At 67.6% G+C, this 16,590-nt stretch overlaps 2 protein-coding genes and 1 non-coding gene across 3 annotated transcripts; all 3 read right to left on the reverse strand.

Annotated features, from left to right (window-relative positions):
- Positions 1-987: 987 nt before the first annotated feature.
- LOC134509498 (U8 small nucleolar RNA) lies at positions 988-1,130 on the reverse strand. Its single transcript, XR_010069346.1, has one exon. It is a non-coding gene; the product is annotated as a U8 small nucleolar RNA (small nucleolar RNA).
- A 284-nt stretch (positions 1,131-1,414) lies between these two features.
- LOC134509497 (transmembrane protein 107-like) lies at positions 1,415-3,997 on the reverse strand. Its single transcript, XM_063322042.1, has 6 exons — positions 3,895-3,997; positions 3,369-3,465; positions 2,846-2,908; positions 2,326-2,426; positions 1,701-1,797; positions 1,415-1,608 (listed from the first exon to the last, which is right to left on the reverse strand). Exons 2-6 carry the CDS (start codon positions 3,458-3,460, stop codon positions 1,539-1,541), a joined length of 423 nt encoding a protein of 140 aa, XP_063178112.1. The 5' UTR covers positions 3,461-3,465; positions 3,895-3,997; the 3' UTR covers positions 1,415-1,538.
- Positions 3,998-4,329: 332 nt separating this feature from the next.
- On the reverse strand, positions 4,330-13,059 carry LOC134509496 (collagen, type I, alpha 1b-like). The gene is made up of 5 exons (XM_063322041.1): positions 13,026-13,059; positions 11,777-12,068; positions 8,708-10,846; positions 4,522-4,654; positions 4,330-4,477 (listed from the first exon to the last, which is right to left on the reverse strand). Exons 2-5 carry the CDS (start codon positions 12,063-12,065, stop codon positions 4,330-4,332), a joined length of 2,709 nt encoding a protein of 902 aa, XP_063178111.1. The 5' UTR covers positions 12,066-12,068; positions 13,026-13,059.
- Positions 13,060-16,590: the final 3,531 nt, after the last annotated feature.

Consider the following 16,590-nt stretch of genomic DNA (forward strand, 5'->3'; position numbering starts at 1 on the left):
ATGTCCGTGGGGTGGGGGATGTGTGGGGCACGAGGGGTGTCTATGGGGCGGGGGGAGTCCTATGGGGCAGAGCAGATGTCCATGGGGTGGGGGATGTGTGGGGCACGAGGGGTGTCTATGGGGCGGGGGGAGTCCTATGGGGCAGAGCAGATGTCCGTGGGGTGGGGGATGGATGGGGCACGAGGGGTGTCTATGGGGCGGGGGGAGTCCTATGGGGCAGAGCAGATGTCCGTGGGGTGGGGGATGTGTGGGGCACGAGGGGTGTCTATGGGGCGGGGGGAGTCCTATGGGGCAGAGCAGATGTCCGTGGGGTGGGGGATGTGTGGGGCACGAGGGGTGTCTATGGGGCTGGGGAAGTCCTATGGGGCAGAGCAGATGTCCGTGGGGTGGGGGATGGATGGGGCACGAGGGGTGTCTATGGGGCGGGGGGAGTCCTATGGGGCAGAGCAGATGTCCGTGGGGTGGGGGATGTATGGGGCAGGAGGGGTGTCTATGGGGCAGGGGGAGTCCTATGGGGCAGAGCAGATGTCCGTGGGGTGGGGGATGTGTGGGGCACGAGGCGTGTCTATGGGGCGGGGGGAGTCCTATGGGGCAGAGCAGATGTCCGTGGGGTGGGGGATGTATGGGGCACGAGGCGTGTCTATGGGGCGGGGGGGAGTCCTATGGGGCAGAGCAGATGTCCGTGGGGTGGGGGATGTGTGGGGCACGAGGGGTGTCTATGGGGCGGGGGGAGTCCTATGGGGCAGAGCAGATGTCCGCGGGGTGGGGGATGTGTGGGGCACGAGGGGTGTCTATGGGGCGGGGGGAGTCCTATGGGGCAGAGCAGATGTCCGCGGGGTGGGGGATGTGTGGGGCACGAGGGGTGTCTATGGGGCTGGGGGAGTCCTATGGGGCACAGCAGATGCCCGCGTGTATCGGTGGGTCACAAGTGAGTCCCCCGCTGCCCGTAGCCGCCCCCCCACATCCTGCCGGCCCCGCGCAGGCGCACTCAGAGACTCCGCGGGGGCTGCGGGTTGTTGCTATTCGCCCACCGCCGCCCCTCGCAGCGGCACGTAATCATACGTCATCACGCCGCGCTCATCACGTGCTGCCCGCAAAGCGGGGCAGGTCAGGATGTACCGCACTGACGATACCCTACACTCCCCCACCCCGCCGGGGCGGGCACCCGCCACCACCCCCTACCCAACAGCGACCCCCCTGAACCCCCTCCCTCCGCACCCCCCCCGCACTCCCCTGACGCCCCCCGCCGTCTCCCGCCATCCCCTTCCCTCATCCCCCTCCCGATCCCCAAAAATCCCCTCCTTCCCCGCTCCCGCGCGCTCCCAGCCTGCCCCGCGGCTCTCATTTGCATGAGGGCGGGGCCGCCGCCCCCTTTTTCCGCGCCAAAGCTGTGGCGCGCCGGCGCTTTCCCGCGCTAAACCCTTTAATTTCTCAACACGGAGGTGGAAGTTGCGGGGGGGGGGTCAGCGCATATTGGGGACCCCCGGGGGGGTTCCGGGGGGGGTACGGACACCGACACCCCCCCCCCCCCCCGGGGCTCAGAGGGCTCTTCTCCTGCACCCCAGAATGGAGACCAGCAGCAGCGCCTCGGTGACAGCGGGGGGGACGCTGCGGGGGGGGGAAATGGGGGGTGTCAGTCGGGTGTAAGGGGGGGGGGGGAAGACCCCAAAAAAGCCCCCCCGCTCCCCCCCCCGACCCACCTGCAGAGGCCGAAGAGGAGCCAGAAGGAGCCGCCGTCCCAGTCCTCCAGCAGGGCCAGGGCCAGGCCCAGGGCAGCCGCCACGTGGGCCCCCAGCGCTGCCCCACGTCAGGGAAAATCACCCCAAAAACGGGGGGGGGCGGCCCCTCCCCCCCGGGCACCCCCCCACAGGGCGGAATTGGGCGAAACCCGCCCCCCCCCCGGGCCTGGCAGGGCCCCCCCGCGACCTTTGGAGGGGGGAGGAACCTCCCTGATGGCAGCCCCCCGCATTTCAGGGATCCCCCCCTCATTTCGGACCCCCCCACACACACCATTTGGGGCTCCCCCCCCCGTTTTTGGCCCCCCTCCCATGTCGGGCCCTGTCCCCCCTTATCTTTCGCCCCCCCCACACCCTTATTTCGGGCCCCCCCCGTGTTTCAGGGTCACCCCCCGTGTTTCGTGCGTGTCCCCCCCATTTCGGGGTCCCCCCCCCCCGTTTCAGGGCCTCCCCCCACGGTTTGGGTTTGGGGTCCCCCATTTCAGGCCCCTCCCCCCCTCCAGTTTTAGGCCCCCCCCCCCTCCCCAGTTTTAGGGCCCCCCCATTTTTAGGGTGTCCCCCCCCGGGTTTTGGGCCCCCCCCAGGATACAGAAGAGGCTCTGCCCGGGCCGGAACATGGAGACCCCCGAGAAGAACCCGACGAACTCGACCCCCAGCAGCCCCAGGGCCCCCCCCAGGGCCCCCCACAGCCTGCGGGGACACAGGGGGGGTCGGAGCGGGGGGGATGGACACGGGGACCCCCCCGGTGGGGACACGAGTGGGTCGGGGGGGGCGGCGCCCCACGGGGGCAGGAGGGGACGTGGGAGGGCACCGAGATGGTGGAGGGGGGGACACGGTGGGGGGGGGGGCACAGGGACACCCTGTGTGGGGGGACACGGGGGGGGCACAGGGGGTGGGGGGGGAGACAGAGACCCCCCCCAGTGGGGACACGAGTGGGTCGGGGGGGGGGGTGGGCACCCCACGGGGGACAGGAGGGGACGGGGGGGGACACACTGGGGGGGCACAGAGTCACCCTTGGGGGGGGGACAGGAGGCGGGGGGACACGGGGGGGGGTGTGGGGGGCACCGAGAAGCCGGGGGGGGGGGGGGGGACACGTGGGGGGGCCTCACCACCGCTGGGCGCGGGCGTATTCCTCCGCCGAAAAGTCGGGGGGCAGTGAGGCCCGGACGGGGGGGGTCCTGGGGGGGGGGGGGGGACACGGGGGGGGACACATGGGCGTGCGGGGGGGGGGGCGCGTCCCGTCGTCGTTCCCCCCCCGCCCCCCCCAGCAACGTGTTCCCGTGTCCCCCCGCCCCTCGCCGAGGCCACGCCCCTTCCCCCATCCCCGCCCCCTCGCTGTGGCCACGCCCCTTCTCCCTATCCCCGCCCCCTCCCGAGGCCACGCCCCTTCCCCATCCCCCCGTCGTGGCCACGCCCCTTCTCCCCATCCCCGCCCCCTCGCCGAGGCCACGCCCCTTCTCCCCATCCCCGCCCCCTCGCCGAGGCCACGCCCCTTCTCCCCATCCCCGCCCCCTCGCCGAGGCCACGCCCCTCGCTTTGGCCACGCCCCCGTCCCCGTCTCCCCGCTCCCGCCCTTTGCCCCGGCCCCGCCCCCCCGCTCTGGCCACGCCCCCTCCCCCGCTGGCCCCGCCCCTCACCGTGTCCCCGCCCAGCAGCACCAGCAGCACCAGATGCGCCGTCAGGGCCAGGAACCGGGCGGGGACCAGCAGCCCCCGGGGCGGCATCGGGGCTGGGGAGGGGGGAGGGGGGGAATTAAGGGGGGTTCGGCCTCCCCTCCCCCACCCTCCAAACCCCTCCCCCCAACCCCCACCCTGCGCCCGACCCCCCCCAAACACACACACACCCCCCCCGGCACACGATCCCCTAAACCCCTCCCCCACCCCCAAACACCACCCCAGCCCCTCCCCATCCCAAAACACCCTCCCCCGCCCCTCCCCCACCTCCCAAACCCCACCCCCCAAACACCAGCCCCTCCCCCACCCCCAAAACCCCTCCCCCACCCCAAACCCCTCCCCCCAACATGGAGCCCGGCCCCCCCCCCCCCCCCGCGGTCCCGTCCCCCCCAATCGCCACCACGGACCCTCCCCCCCCGCCCCGCGACCCCCCCGGACCCTCCCCCGGATCCCCCCCATCCCGCGCCGCGCGCGCCGGGCCTCACGTTGCCGCGGCAACCGCTGACGCGCCGCCCACGCGCCGCGCGCGCAGCCGCGCCCCCGGGGCTCGCTTCTGGACACGCCCCCTCCGGCGCTGACCACGCCCCCTCCGGCCCTGGCCACGCCCCCTCTCTTGGAGCGCCCCGAGGGGCGGGGGAGGGAGACCAGGGAGGGGGGGACTGCTCCGTACTGGTCTGTACTGGTCCATACTGGCCTGTACTGGTCCACAATAGTCTGTACTGGTCCATAGTGGTCTGCACTGGCCCACAATAGTCTGTACTGGTCCGTACTGGTCTGTGCTGGTCCATACTGGCCCACAATAATAGTCTATACTGGTCCATACTGGTCTGTACTGGTCCGCACTGGTCTGTACTGGTCTGCATTGGTCCACAATAGTCCGTACTGGTCTGTACTGGTCCTTACTGGCCCACAATAATAGTCTATACTGGTCCATACTGGCCCATACTGGTCCATACTGGCCCGCAATAATAGTCTGTACTGGTCTGCACTGGTCCATACTGCTCTGTACTGGTCTGCACTGGCCCACAATAGTCTATACTGGTCCATACTAGCCTGTACTGGTCCATACTGGTACACAATAATAGTCTATACTGGTCCGTACTGGTCTGTACTGGTCCACAATAGTCTGTACTGGTCCATACTGGCCCACAATAGTCTGTACTGGTCCGTACTGGACCATACTGGTCCACCATAGTCCTTCAGGCCCCCCAGCCCCTGGTCCATACTGGTCTAGAGCGGTCTGTGCTGGACCACATTGGGTTGTACTGGTCCACAATATTCCGTACTGGTCCATACTGGGTTGTACTGGCCCATACTGGTCCACAAGGGTCCGTACTGGTGTGTGCTGATTTGTACTGGTCTGCAATGGTCTGCGGTGGCCTATACTGGGCCCCACTAGTCCATAGGGCTGGGGCCACTCTGCTGGGAGGACAGGCTGAGCTGGGACTGGAGGCCTCCTGGAGCCCCAGGGACCTTCTGGGCACCAGGGACCTCGTGGGCTCTCATGGACCTTCTGGGTCCTCCTGGACCCCCATGGACCTCCTGGACCCCCATGAACATCCTGGACCCCCATGGACCTCCTGGACCCCCATGGACCTCCTGGACCCCCATGGCCCTTCATGGATCTTCTGGTCCCCATGGACCTCATGGACCCTCAAAGGATAGAATCACAGAATCATAGAATCGCTGAGGTTGGAAGGGACCTTTAAGATCATCGAGTCCAACCTTTAGCCTACCCTGACAAGAGCCACTTCTAAACCATGTCCCTCAGTGCCCCATCTACCCTTTTTTTAAACACCTCCAGGGATGGTGAATCCACCACCTCCCTGGGCAGCCTATTCCAATGTTTAATAACCCTTTCAGTGAAAAAATGTCTCCTAATATCCAATCTAAACCTCCCCTGACGTAACTTGAACCCGTTTCCCCTCGTCCTATCACTTGTCACCAGGGAGAAGAGGTCAGCCCCCATCTCTCTACAACCTCCTTTCAGGTAGTTGTAGAGGGTGATAAGGTCTCCCCTCAGCCTCCTCTTCTCCAGGCTAAACAACCCCAGCTCCCTCAGTCGTTCTTCATAAGGTTTGTCCTCCAGGCCCCTCACCAGCTTTGTAGCCCTTCTCTGGACACGCTCCAACACCTCAATGTCCCTCCTGTAGCGAGGGGCCCAAAACTGAACGCAGTACTCGAGGTGGGGCCTCACCAGTGCCGAGTACAGGGGGATGATCACTTCCCTAGTCCGGCTCACCACACTATTCCTGATACAGGCTAGGATGCTGTTGGCCTTCTTGGCCACCTGGGCACACTGCTGGCTCATATTCAGCCGGCTGTCCACCAACGCTCCCAAGTCCTTTTCTGTCGAGCTGCTTTCAAGCCACCCTGCCCCAATCCTGTAGCACTGCATGGGGTTGTTGTGACCCAAGTGCAGGACCCGGCATTTGGCCTTGTTGAACCTCATACCATTGGTCTCAGCCCATCGGTCCAGCCTGTCCAGATCCCTCTGCAGAGCCAACCTACCCTCAAGCAGATCAACACGCCCGCCCAGCTTAGTGTCATCTGCGACCTTACTGAGGGTGCATTCGATCCCCTCATCCAGATCATTGATAAAGATATTAAAGAGAACCGGCCCCAGCACCGAACCCTGGGGGACACCACTTGTGACTGGACACCAACTGGATTTAACTCCATTTACCACCACTCTCTGGGCACGGCCATCCAGCCAGTTTTTTACCCAGCGAAGAGTACACCTGTCCAGGCCATGAGCAGCCAGTTTCTCCAGGAGAATGCTGTGGGAAACGGTGTCAAAAGCTTTGCAAAAATCCAAGTAGATAACATCCACAGCTTTTCCCTCATCCACTAAGTGGGTCACCTTATCCTAGAAGGATATTAGGTTTGATAGGCATGACCTGCCCTTCACAAAGCCATGCTGACTGGGCCTGATCACCCTGTTCTCCTGCATGTGCCGTGTAATGGCACTGAGGAGGATCTGTTCCATGACCTTCCCAGGCACCGAGGTCAGACTGACTGGCCTGTAGTTCCCCGGATCCTCCTTCCGGCCCTTCTTGTGGATGGGTGTCACATTTGCTAACCTCCAGTCAGCTGGGACCTCTCCGGTTGTCCAGGACTGCTCATAAATGATGCCAAGTGGCCTGGCGAGCACCTCCGCCAGCTCTTTCAATACCCTTGGGTGGATCCCATCCGGCCCCATAGGTTTGTGCACCTCCAGGTGCTGAAGCAGGTCCCTCACCGTTTCCCTTTGGATTACGGGGCTTCATTCTGCTCCCCATCCCTGTCTTCCAGCTCAGGGCTCTGGGTACTCAGGGAACAACTGGTCCTACTGCTGAAGACTGAGGCAAAGACTGCATTAAGTACCTCAGCCTTTTCCTCATCCTTGGTCACTGTGTTGGCGGCCCCAGCTACTAGAGGACAGAGATTGTCCTTAGTCCTCTTCCTATCGCTAAGATATTTATAGAAGCTTTTTTTGTTGTCCTTGACAACAGGAGCCAGGTTTAGCTCCAGCTGGGCTTTGGCCCTCCTGATTTTTTCCCTACATAGCTTCACTACCTCTTTGTAGTCGTCTTGAGTGGCCTGCCCATTTCATGGACCTTCTGGGCCTCCTGGACCCCCATTGGACCTCATGGGCCTTCATGGACCTTCTGGTCCCCATGGACCTCATAGACCCTCAAGGGCTTTCATGGATCTTCTGGGCTTCACGGACCCCCATGGACCTTCATGGACCTTCTGGCTCCCATGGGCCTCATGGACCCTCAAGGGCTTTCATGGATCTTCTGGGCTTCATGGACCCCCATGGGCCTTCATGGACCTTCTGGTCCCCATGGACCTCATGGACCCTCAAGGGCTTTCATGGATCTTCTGGGCCTCGTGGACCCTCCAGGGCCTTTATGGACCTTCTGGGCCTCGTGGACCCCCACGGAGCTCAAGGACCTTCTGGGCCTCCTGGACAACCCCCACGGACCTCCTGGGTGCCATGGCCCCCCGTGACCCTGGTGTTCCCCAGTCCCTCTGGAGCCCTCCAGTGCCCCCAGCCCCCAGTTCCTCCCAGTGCTCCCAGTAGCCCCCAGCCCCCACTGCCCCCCAATGCTCCCAGTGCCCCCCACCCCCAGTTCCTCCCAGTGGCCCCCAGTTCCCCCCCCGCTCAGTGTTCCAGCTCCCAGCCCGCCCCCCCAGTCCTCCTAGTGCCCCCCAGTCCCTCTGGAGCCCTCCAGTACACCCCCCCCAGTCCTCCCAGTCCTCAGCTCCCCCCCCAGTGCTCCCGATGGCCCCCAGCCCCCAGTTCCGCCCCAGTGCTCCCAGTGCCCCCCCAGTGCTCCCAGTGCCCCCCAAGTCCCTTGGGAGACCCCCAGTGCTCCCGATGGCCCCCAGCCCCCAGTTCCCCCCAGTGCTCCCAGTGCCCCCCCAGTGTTCCCAGTGCCCCCCAGTCCCTTGGGAGACCCCCAGTGCTCCTGATGGCCCCCAGCCCCCAGTTCCCCCCCCAGTGCCCCCAGCCCCCAGTTCCCCCCCAGTGCTCCCAGTGCCCCCCAGTCCCTCTGGAGCCCTCCAGTGCCCCCCCCCCAGTCCTCAGTTCCCCCCCCAGTGCTCCCAGTGCCCCCCCAGTGTTCCCAGTGCCCCCCAGTCCCTTGGGAGACCCCCAGTGCTCCCAGTGGCCCCCAGCCCCCAGTTCCCCCCCAGTGCTCCCAGTGCCCCCCAGTCCCTCTGGCGCCCTCCAGTGCCCCCCCGCCCAGTCCTCCCAGTCCTCAGTTCCCCCCCCCAGTGCTCCCAGTGCCCCCCCAGTGTTCCCAGTGCCCCCCAGTCCCTTGGGAGACCCCCAGTGCTCCCAGTGGCCCCCAGCCCCCAGTTCCCCCCCAGTGCTCCCAGTGGCCCCCAGCCCCCAGTTCCCCCCCAGTGCTCCCAGTGCCCCCCAGTCCCTCTGGAGCCCTCCAGTGCCCCCCCCCCAGTCCTCCCAGTCCTCAGTTCCCCCCCCAGTGCTCCCAGTGCCCCCCCAGTGCTCCCAGTGCCCCCCAGTCCCTTGGGAGACCCCCAGCGCTCCCAGTGCCCCCAGCCCCCAGTTCCCCCCCAGTGCTCCCAGTGCCCCCCAGTCCCTTGGGAGACCCCCAGTGCCCCCAGTGCTCCCGATGGCCCCCAGCCCCCAGTTCCCCCCCCAGTGCCCCCAGCCCCCAGTTCCCCCCCAGTGCTCCCAGTGCCCCCCCAGTGTTCCCAGTGTCCCCCAGTCCCTTGGGAGACCCCCAGTGCTCCCGATGGCCCCCAGCCCCCAGTTCCCCCCCAGTGCCCCCCAGTCCCTCTGGCCTCCGTGGCCCTTCTGTGCCCCCCCGTCCCCCCCCAGCGCAGGCCGAGGCGGGTCCCCGTCCCCCCGCGGGGGTTTTATTGCTGGGGGGGCGCGAGGCGGGCGCAGGCGCGGGGGGCGACGCCGCCGTAGGCGCGGGTAGCGGTGGTTGAGGGGGGGGCGGCCGTGGAGGCCGTAGCGGGTGCTGAGGGCGCCCTGGGGGGAGGGGACGCCGAAGAGGACGCGGCGCACGCGGGCGTGGAGCAGGGCCATGGCGCAGAGGGCGCAGGGCTCCCGCGTCAGGTACACGTCGCACCCCACGCACAGGTAACCCCCCCCCGCCCCCCCGGGGCCACCAGCGCCTTCAGCGCCACCAGGGCCACCAGCGTCCCCAGGGCCACCAGAACATCCAGCGCCACCAGCATCACCAGGGCTACCAGCGTCCCCAGGGCCACCAGCATCACCAGGGCCACCAAGACATCCAGGGCCACCAGCGTCCCCAGGGCCACCAGCATCACCAGGGCCACCAAGACATCCAGGGCCACCAGAACATCCAGGACCACCAGCATCACCAGGGCCACCAAGACATCCAGGGCCACCAGAACATCCAGGGCCACCAGGACCTTCAGGGCCACCAGCGTCCCCAGGGCCACCAAGACATCCAGGGCCACCAGCACTCCTGGTGCCACCACTGCCACCACAACCTCCGTGGCCAGCAGGACGTCCAGGGCCACCAGCAGTCCAGGTGCCACCAGTGCCACCAGGGACTCCAGTGCCACCAGGACCTCCGGGGCAACCAACACTCCTGGTGCCACCAGCATCTCCAGTGCCACCAGGACCTCCAGGACAACCGACACTCCTGGTGCCACCAGTGCCACCAGCACCTCCAGGGCCACCAGGACCTCCAAGGCCACCAGCACTCCTGGTGCCACCAGCATCTCCAGTGCCACCAGGACCTCCAGGACAACCAACACTCCTGGTGCCACCGGTGCCACCAGCATCTCCAGGGCCACCAGCACCCCCGGTGCCCCCGACACCACCCCCGGCGTCCCCAGGGCCACCCCAACCTCCAGCCCAAGTGCCACCCCCGCCAGCAGCGTCCCCTCCCTGCCGTTGTCCCCGCGCCACGGCCTCCAGGCAGGTGATGGTGGCGTGTGCCAGGGGGTGGCCCCCCCGCCGGGCGTCGTGGGTGGCCGCCAGCACCCGCCCCGTCCCCGGCTCCACCACGGCCGCCCCCGCCGCCACCATCCCCGCCCGCGCCCCGCGCCGCGCCGCCGCCACCGCCACCGCCATCATGGCGGCCGCCGCCGCCGCCTCCCCGGGGCTCAGCGGGGGACACTCGCTGCCCTCCCCCGTCCCCCCCCGCGTCACCCAAGGCCACAGCCCTGTCGCCGGCGTCCCCCGCGGCGGCACCCGCCCCGGCACCCTGACGCGGAAAGGGGTCCCCAGCCCCCGGCTCGACACCCCGGGGCCCAGCAGCACCCGCAGCGGGGGGACGGCGGCGCGGGGCGCGGTGGCACCGGGGACGCTGGTGGCATCAGAGCTGCTTCCGGGGCACGCGGTGGCCTCGGCGACATCGGTGGCACCGTTGATGTCCGTGGCCCTGGTGTCCCCAGTCCCGTGTCCCCGGCCCACGGCGGCCTCGGGGACGTCGGTGGCACAACGGGTGTCGGTGTCCCCGGGGTCCCCTGTCCGGCACCCACAGCCCACGGTGGCCTCGGGGACGGCGGTGGCACCGCCGATGTCCATGTCCTCAGTGTCCCCAGTCCAGCGTCCCTGGCCCCTGGTGGCCTCGGTGACAGCGGTGGCGCCACCGGTGTCGGTGTCCGTGGTGTCCCCAGTCCTGCATCCAGGACCCCCGGTGGCCTCGGGGACGGCGGTGGCACAGCCAGCGTCGGTGGCCTCGGTGTCCCTGGCGGCCCCAGTCCCGCACACGCAGCCCACGGTGGCCTCGGGGACGGTGGTGGCACCGCCGACGTCCATGTCCTCGGTGTCCCCAGTCCAGCGTCCCTGGCCCCCGGTGGCCTCGGTGACAGCGGTGGCGCCACCGGTGTCGGTGTCCCCGGTGTCCCCGGTCCTGTGTCCGCAGCCCCCGGTGGCCTCGGGGACGTCGGTGCCCGGGGGTCCCGCGGTGGCAGCCGCCCCCGGGGTGGCTCCGTCACCTGCCGGGTGCCAACAGCCAGGTGACCCCGCTGGCCCCCCCCCGTCCCCAGTGCCACCAGTGTCCCCAGTGCCACCACAGCCCCAGGTCCCTCCGGTGCCCCCCGTCCCCCCCCAAGGCCCTCTGGACCCCCACAGTGCTCCCAGTGCCCCCCAGTGCTCCCAGTTCCCCCCCCCACCCCCGGTGCCTCCCAGTCCCTCTGGAGCCCCCTGGCCCCCCCAGTGACCCCCAGTACCCCCCCCAGTGCCCTCCCAGTGACCCCCCCAGTCTCCCCCAGTGCCTCCCAGTACCCCCCCTAGTGTCCTCCCAGTGACCCCCAGTACCCCCCCCAGTCTCCCCCAGTGACCCCCAGTACCCCCCCCAGCGCCCTCCCAGTGCCTCCCAGTACCCCTCCCAGTGCCCTCCCAGTGACCCCCAGTACCCCCCCCAGTCTCCCCCAGTGCCTCCCAGTACCCCCCCCAGTGTCCTCCCAGTGACCCCCAGTACCCCCCCCAGGGCCCCCCCAGTGCCTCCCAGTGCCCCCTCCCCAGTGCCCTCCCAGTGAGCCCCAGTACCCCCCCCAGTCTCCCTCAGTGACCCCCAGTACCCCCCCCAGTGTCCTCCCAGTGACCCCCAGTACCCCCCCCAGTCCCCCCCCAGTGCTTCCATTCCCTCTGGAGCCCCTGGCCCCCCCCAGTGCCCCCCAGTACCCCCCCCCCAAGTCTCCCCCAGTCCCCCCCCAGTGCTCCCAGTCCCTCTGGAGCCCCCACCCCCCGCCCCAGTGCTCCCAGTGCTCCCAGTACTCCCCCCCAGTGCCCTCCCAGTCCCTCTGGAACCCCTCGGCCCCCCCCCCCCAGTGCCCCCAGCGCTCCCAGTCCCTCCCAGTGCCCCCCCCAGCGCTCCCAGGCCCAGCCCCTCCCCCAGTGCCCCCCAGTACCCCCCCCCCCCGTACCTGCCCCCTGCAGGTGGCTGTCGAGGCAGAGCAGCACCGCGGCCCCCCCGGGCCCCCCCCGCACCCGTTTGATGTGGGGCAGGCGGGGGAGGGGCCGGGCCCCCCCCAGCTCCCGCAGCAGCCGCTGGGTCTCCCCCCGCAGCAGCAGCGGCGCCGCCCACCCCCCCAGCACCTGCAGGCCCCCCCCCGCCTCCTCCCACGGCACCCCCCAAGGAGGGGGGTCCGGGGGGGGCTCCGGATCCTCCCCCATCCCCGGGGGGGGCTCCGGACCCTCCGGCTCCGGCTCCATCACCTGGGGGGGGGGGGGGGAAGGAAAAAGGGGGTTTAATGTGGGAGCCCCCCCCCCCCTCCAAAGACACCCCCCCCCAGAGCTTCCCATAGACCCCTCCATGGGACCCCCCCCCATAGAGACCCCCCCCCCAACCCCCGGGACCCTCCCATAGACACCCCCCCCATGGCCCCCCCCCCCCCCTAGAAACGAGCCCCCCCTATAGGGACCCCCCCCCATAAGGCCCCCCCGAGACCCTCACATACAGCCCCCCCCATGGGACCCCCCCCATGGACCCCCCCCAGAGCCCCCCATGGGACCCCCCCCATAGGGACCCCCCCGAGACCCTCACATAGAGCCCCCCCATGGGACCCCCCCCCCACAGAAAGCCCCCCATGGACCCCCCAGAGCCCCCCCCGTGGGACCCCCCCCCATAGGGACCCCCCCATAAGGCACCCCCCCCCCCCGCGGCCCCCCCATAGAGACCCCCTTAAGAGACCCCCCTCCATAAGGCCCCCCCCGAGACCCTCACACAGAGCCCCCCCATGGGACCTCCCCCCCATAGACACCCCCCCATGGACCCCCCAGAGCCCCCCCCGTGGGACACCCCCCCCCATAGAAACGACCCCCCCCCCCATAGGGACCCCCCCCCATAAGGTACCCGCTCCACCGGGACCCCCCCCCCCATGGGGCCCCCCCTCTGTAGAGCCCCCCCCCGAGACCCCTCTATAGGGACCCCCCCCCCCATAGACACACCCCCCCCGGGACACGCCCATAACAACGCCCCCCCCAGACCCCCCATGGAGCGCCCACCCCCTCGGGATCCCCCCCATAGACCCCCCCCCGTAAATCCCCGCCCCCCCAGGGCTCCCCCCCGGAACTCCCCCCCCAAAGGACCCCCCCCAAAGGACCCCCAGCCCCCCCAGGGTGCCCCCCCCCCCCTCCGGGACCCCCCCGGGACCGCCACGTGCCGCCCCTCACCCGCCGCCGCCGCCGCCGCCGCCACTGCCTCGTCCCCGCCCCCGGCGCGCTGATTGGTCGCCGAGGCGGAAGGGGCGGGGTCTGAGGGCGGAACCACAGAGACGGGAGGCGGGAAGGGCCCGGAGGGGGCGGGACCGCGGGGGGGTGGGGAGAGCGCCCCCTGGCGAGCGGGGGGAGCGCAGCGCTGGGCAGCACCAGTACGGACCAGTACGGACCAGTAACGGGCAGCGGGACACCAGTACGGGCCGGTACGCACCAGTATGGACCAGTATGGAGCAGCGGGGCACCAGTGGGGCACCGGTAGGGCAGCAGCGTGGTACCAGTAGGCACCAGTGTGCACCAGTAGGCTCACCTTCGCACCAGTATGCGCCAGTGGACACCAGTACGGACCAGTATGGAGCAGCGGCGCAACAGTAAGGCACCAGCAGGACACCAGTACGCACCAGTACGGACCAGTATGGACCAGTATGGAGCAGCGCGGCACCAGTAGGGCAGCAGCACGATACCAGTGTGCACCAGTACACACCAGCTTACACCAGTATGTGCCAGTTTACACCAGCAGGGCACCAGCAGACACCAGTATGCACCAGTATGGAGCAGCGGGGCACCAGTAGGGCACCAGCAGGACACCAGTACGCACCAGTACGGACCAGTATGGACCAGTATGGAGCAGCGGGGCACCAGTAAGGCAGCAGCACGATACCAGTGTGCACCAGTACACACCAGTTGGCACCAGTGTGTGCCAGTTTACACCAGGAGGGCACCAGTAGACACCAGTATGCGCCAGTATGGAGCAGCGGGGCACCAGTAGGGCACCAGTATGGACCAGTATGGACCAGTATGGACCAGTATGGAGCAGCGCGGCACCAGTAGGGCAGCAGCACGATACCAGTGTGCACCAGTACACACCAGCTTACACCAGTATGTGCCAGTTTACACCAGCAGGGCACCAGCAGACACCAGTATGCACCAGTATGGAGCAGCGGGGCACCAGTAGGGCACCAGTAGACACCAGTGTGGACCAGTATGGACCAGTATGGACCAGTATGGAGCAGCGGCGCACCAGTAAGGCAGCAGCACGATACCAGTGTGCACCAGTACACGCCAGTTGGCACCAGTATGTGCCAGTTTACACCAGGAGGGCACCAGTATGCACCAGTATGGAGCAGCGGGGCACCAGTAGGGCACCAGTATGGACCAGTATGGACCAGTATGGACCAGTATGGAGCAGCGGGGCACCAGTAGGGCACCAGCAGAACACCAGTATGCACCAGTACGGACCAGTACGGACCAGTATGGACCAGTATGGACCAGTATGGAGCAGCGGGGCACCAGTAGGGCACCAGTAGGACACCAGTATGGACCAGTATGCACTAGTAGGGCACCAGTAGGGCACCAGTAGACACCAGTGTGGACCAGTATGGACCAGTATGGAGCAGTGGGGCACCAGTAGGGCAGCAGCACGATACCAGTGTGCACCAGTACACACCAGTTTACACCAGTACGCACCAGTATGTACCAATTTGCACCAGTAGGGCACCAGTGTGACACCAGTATGCATCAGTATGGAGCAGCGGGGCACCAATAGGGCACCAGTAGGACACCAGCAGACACCAGTATGGACCAGTATGACACCGATAGGGCACCAGCTTGTACCAGTATACACCAGTTGGACACCAGTTTGCACCAGTTTGAACTGGTATGCGCCAGCAGGCACCAGTGTGGAGCAGCAGGACACCAGTAGGCACCAGTTTGCACCAGTTTGCACCAGTAGGGCACCAGTATGGACCAGTGGACACCAGTAGGGCGCCAGTTTGCACCAGTATGCACCAGTAGACACCAGTAGGGGACCAGTTTGCACCAGTATGCACCAGTAGGGCACCAGTATGCACCAGTATGCACCAGTAGGGGACCAGTTTGCACCAGTATGCACCAGTAGGGCACCAGTAGGACACCAGTATGCACCAGTGGACACCAGTAGGGCGCCAGTTTGCACCAGTATGCACCAGTAGACACCAGTATGGACCAATATGGAGCAATAACACACCAGTAGTACCCCAGTAGGCACCAGTTTGGCACCAGTAGGGCACCAGTAAGCACTGGTATGACACAGCTGGGCACCAGTTGGCACCAGTATGCACCAGTAGGCCACGGTAGGGCACCAGTAGAGCACCAGTACGCACCAGTACGCACCAGTATGGGCCAGTACGGAGCAATAACACACCAGTAGACGCCAGTTTGCACCAGCAGGATACCAGCACACACCAGTAAGGCACCAGTATGGACCAGTAGAACCCCAGGAGGGCACCAGTATGGACCAGTATGCACCACTAGGGACCAGTAGGCACCAGCAGGGGGCAGCAGGACCCCAGCGCGACACCAGTTCGCGCCAGTTTGCACCAGTAGGGGAATAACATGCACCAGTAGAGAGCAGCAGCCACCAGTTTGGCACCAGTTTGTCACCAGTTTGCCCCAGTACATACACACCAACGGGCAGGAGCCCCACAGCCCCGGGGGGGGGTCACTGGGAGCACTGGGAGGCACTGTGGGGGGCACTGGGAACACTGGGGGGGCACTGGGAGCACTGGCAGCAGACTGGGAGCAGGGGGAGGGAACTGGGGGGGGGGGGGGACTGGGGGGGGGCACTGGGAGCACTGGGAGCACTGGGGGGTAGTCGGGGGGCACTGGGGGGGTTACTGGGAGCACTGGGGGGGCACTGGGAGCACTGGGGGGGTACTGGGAGCACTGGGGGGTAGTGGGGGGGCACTGGGGGTTTAACTGGGAGCACTGGGGGGGGCACTGGAAGCACTGGGGGGGGTCACTGGGAGCACTGGGGGGGCACTGGGAGCACTGGGAGCACTGGGGGGTAGTGTGGGGGCACTGGGGGGGTTACTGGGAGCACTGGGGGGGACACTGGGAGCACTGGGGGGGTAACTGGGGGCAGTGGGGGGGCACTGGGAGCACTGGGGGGGAACTGGGGGCACTGGGGGACACTGGGAGCACTGGGGGGTTACTGGGAGCACTGGGGGGGAACTGGGAGCACTGGGGGGGGTACTGGGAGCACTGGGGGGGCACTGGGAGGACTGGGGGGTTACTGGAGCACTGGGGGGGCACTGAAAGCACTGGGAGCACTGGGGGGTAGTGGGGGGGCACTGGGGGGGTTACTGGGAGCACTGGGGGGGTAACTGGGAGCACTGGGGGGGCACTGGAAGCACTGGGAGCACTGGGGGGGGTAACTGGGAGCACTGGGGGGTAGTGGGGGGGCACTGGGGGGGTTACTGGGAGCACTGGGGGGGCACTGAAAGCACTGGGAGCACTGGGGGGTAGTGGGGGGGCACTGGGGGGGTTACTGGGAGCACTGGGGGGGGTAACTGGGGGCAGTGGGGGGGCACTGGGAGCACTGGGAGCACTGGGGGGGGTAACTGGGAGCACTGGGGGGGTAACTGGGGGCAGTGGAGGGGGCACTGGAAGCACTGGGGGGGCACTGGGAGCACTGGGGGGGCACTGGGGGCACTGGGGGGGTCACTGGGGGCACTGGGGGGGGCAGTGGGGGGGCACTGGTCTC

This window comes from Chroicocephalus ridibundus, unplaced genomic scaffold (genome assembly GCF_963924245.1).
Source record: "Chroicocephalus ridibundus unplaced genomic scaffold, bChrRid1.1 SCAFFOLD_567, whole genome shotgun sequence".
Classification (NCBI taxonomy): domain Eukaryota; kingdom Metazoa; phylum Chordata; class Aves; order Charadriiformes; family Laridae; genus Chroicocephalus; species Chroicocephalus ridibundus.

Excerpts from the sequence above, each read along its gene's own strand:
- LOC134509497 (XM_063322042.1), bottom strand. The coding sequence starts at position 3,460 with ATGCCGCCCCGGGGGCTGCTGGTCCCCGCCCGGTTCCTGGCCCTGACG. Across the intron at positions 1,798-2,325 it reads GCCCGGGCAGAGCCTCTTCT|CGCTGGGGGCCCACGTGGCG; the intron begins GTATCCTGGGGG and ends GACGTGGGGCAG. Across the intron at positions 1,609-1,700 it reads CTCCTCTTCGGCCTCTGCAG|CGTCCCCCCCGCTGTCACCG; the intron begins GTGGGTCGGGGG and ends CCCCCCCCGCAG.
- LOC134509496 (XM_063322041.1), bottom strand. The coding sequence starts at position 12,065 with ATGGAGCCGGAGCCGGAGGGTCCGGAGCCCCCCCCGGGGATGGGGGAG. Across the intron at positions 10,847-11,776 it reads CAGCCACCTGCAGGGGGCAG|GTGACGGAGCCACCCCGGGG; the intron begins GTACGGGGGGGG and ends GGCACCCGGCAG. Across the intron at positions 4,655-8,707 it reads GGCACAGAAGGGCCACGGAG|CACAGACCGCTCTAGACCAG; the intron begins GCCAGAGGGACT and ends AATGTGGTCCAG.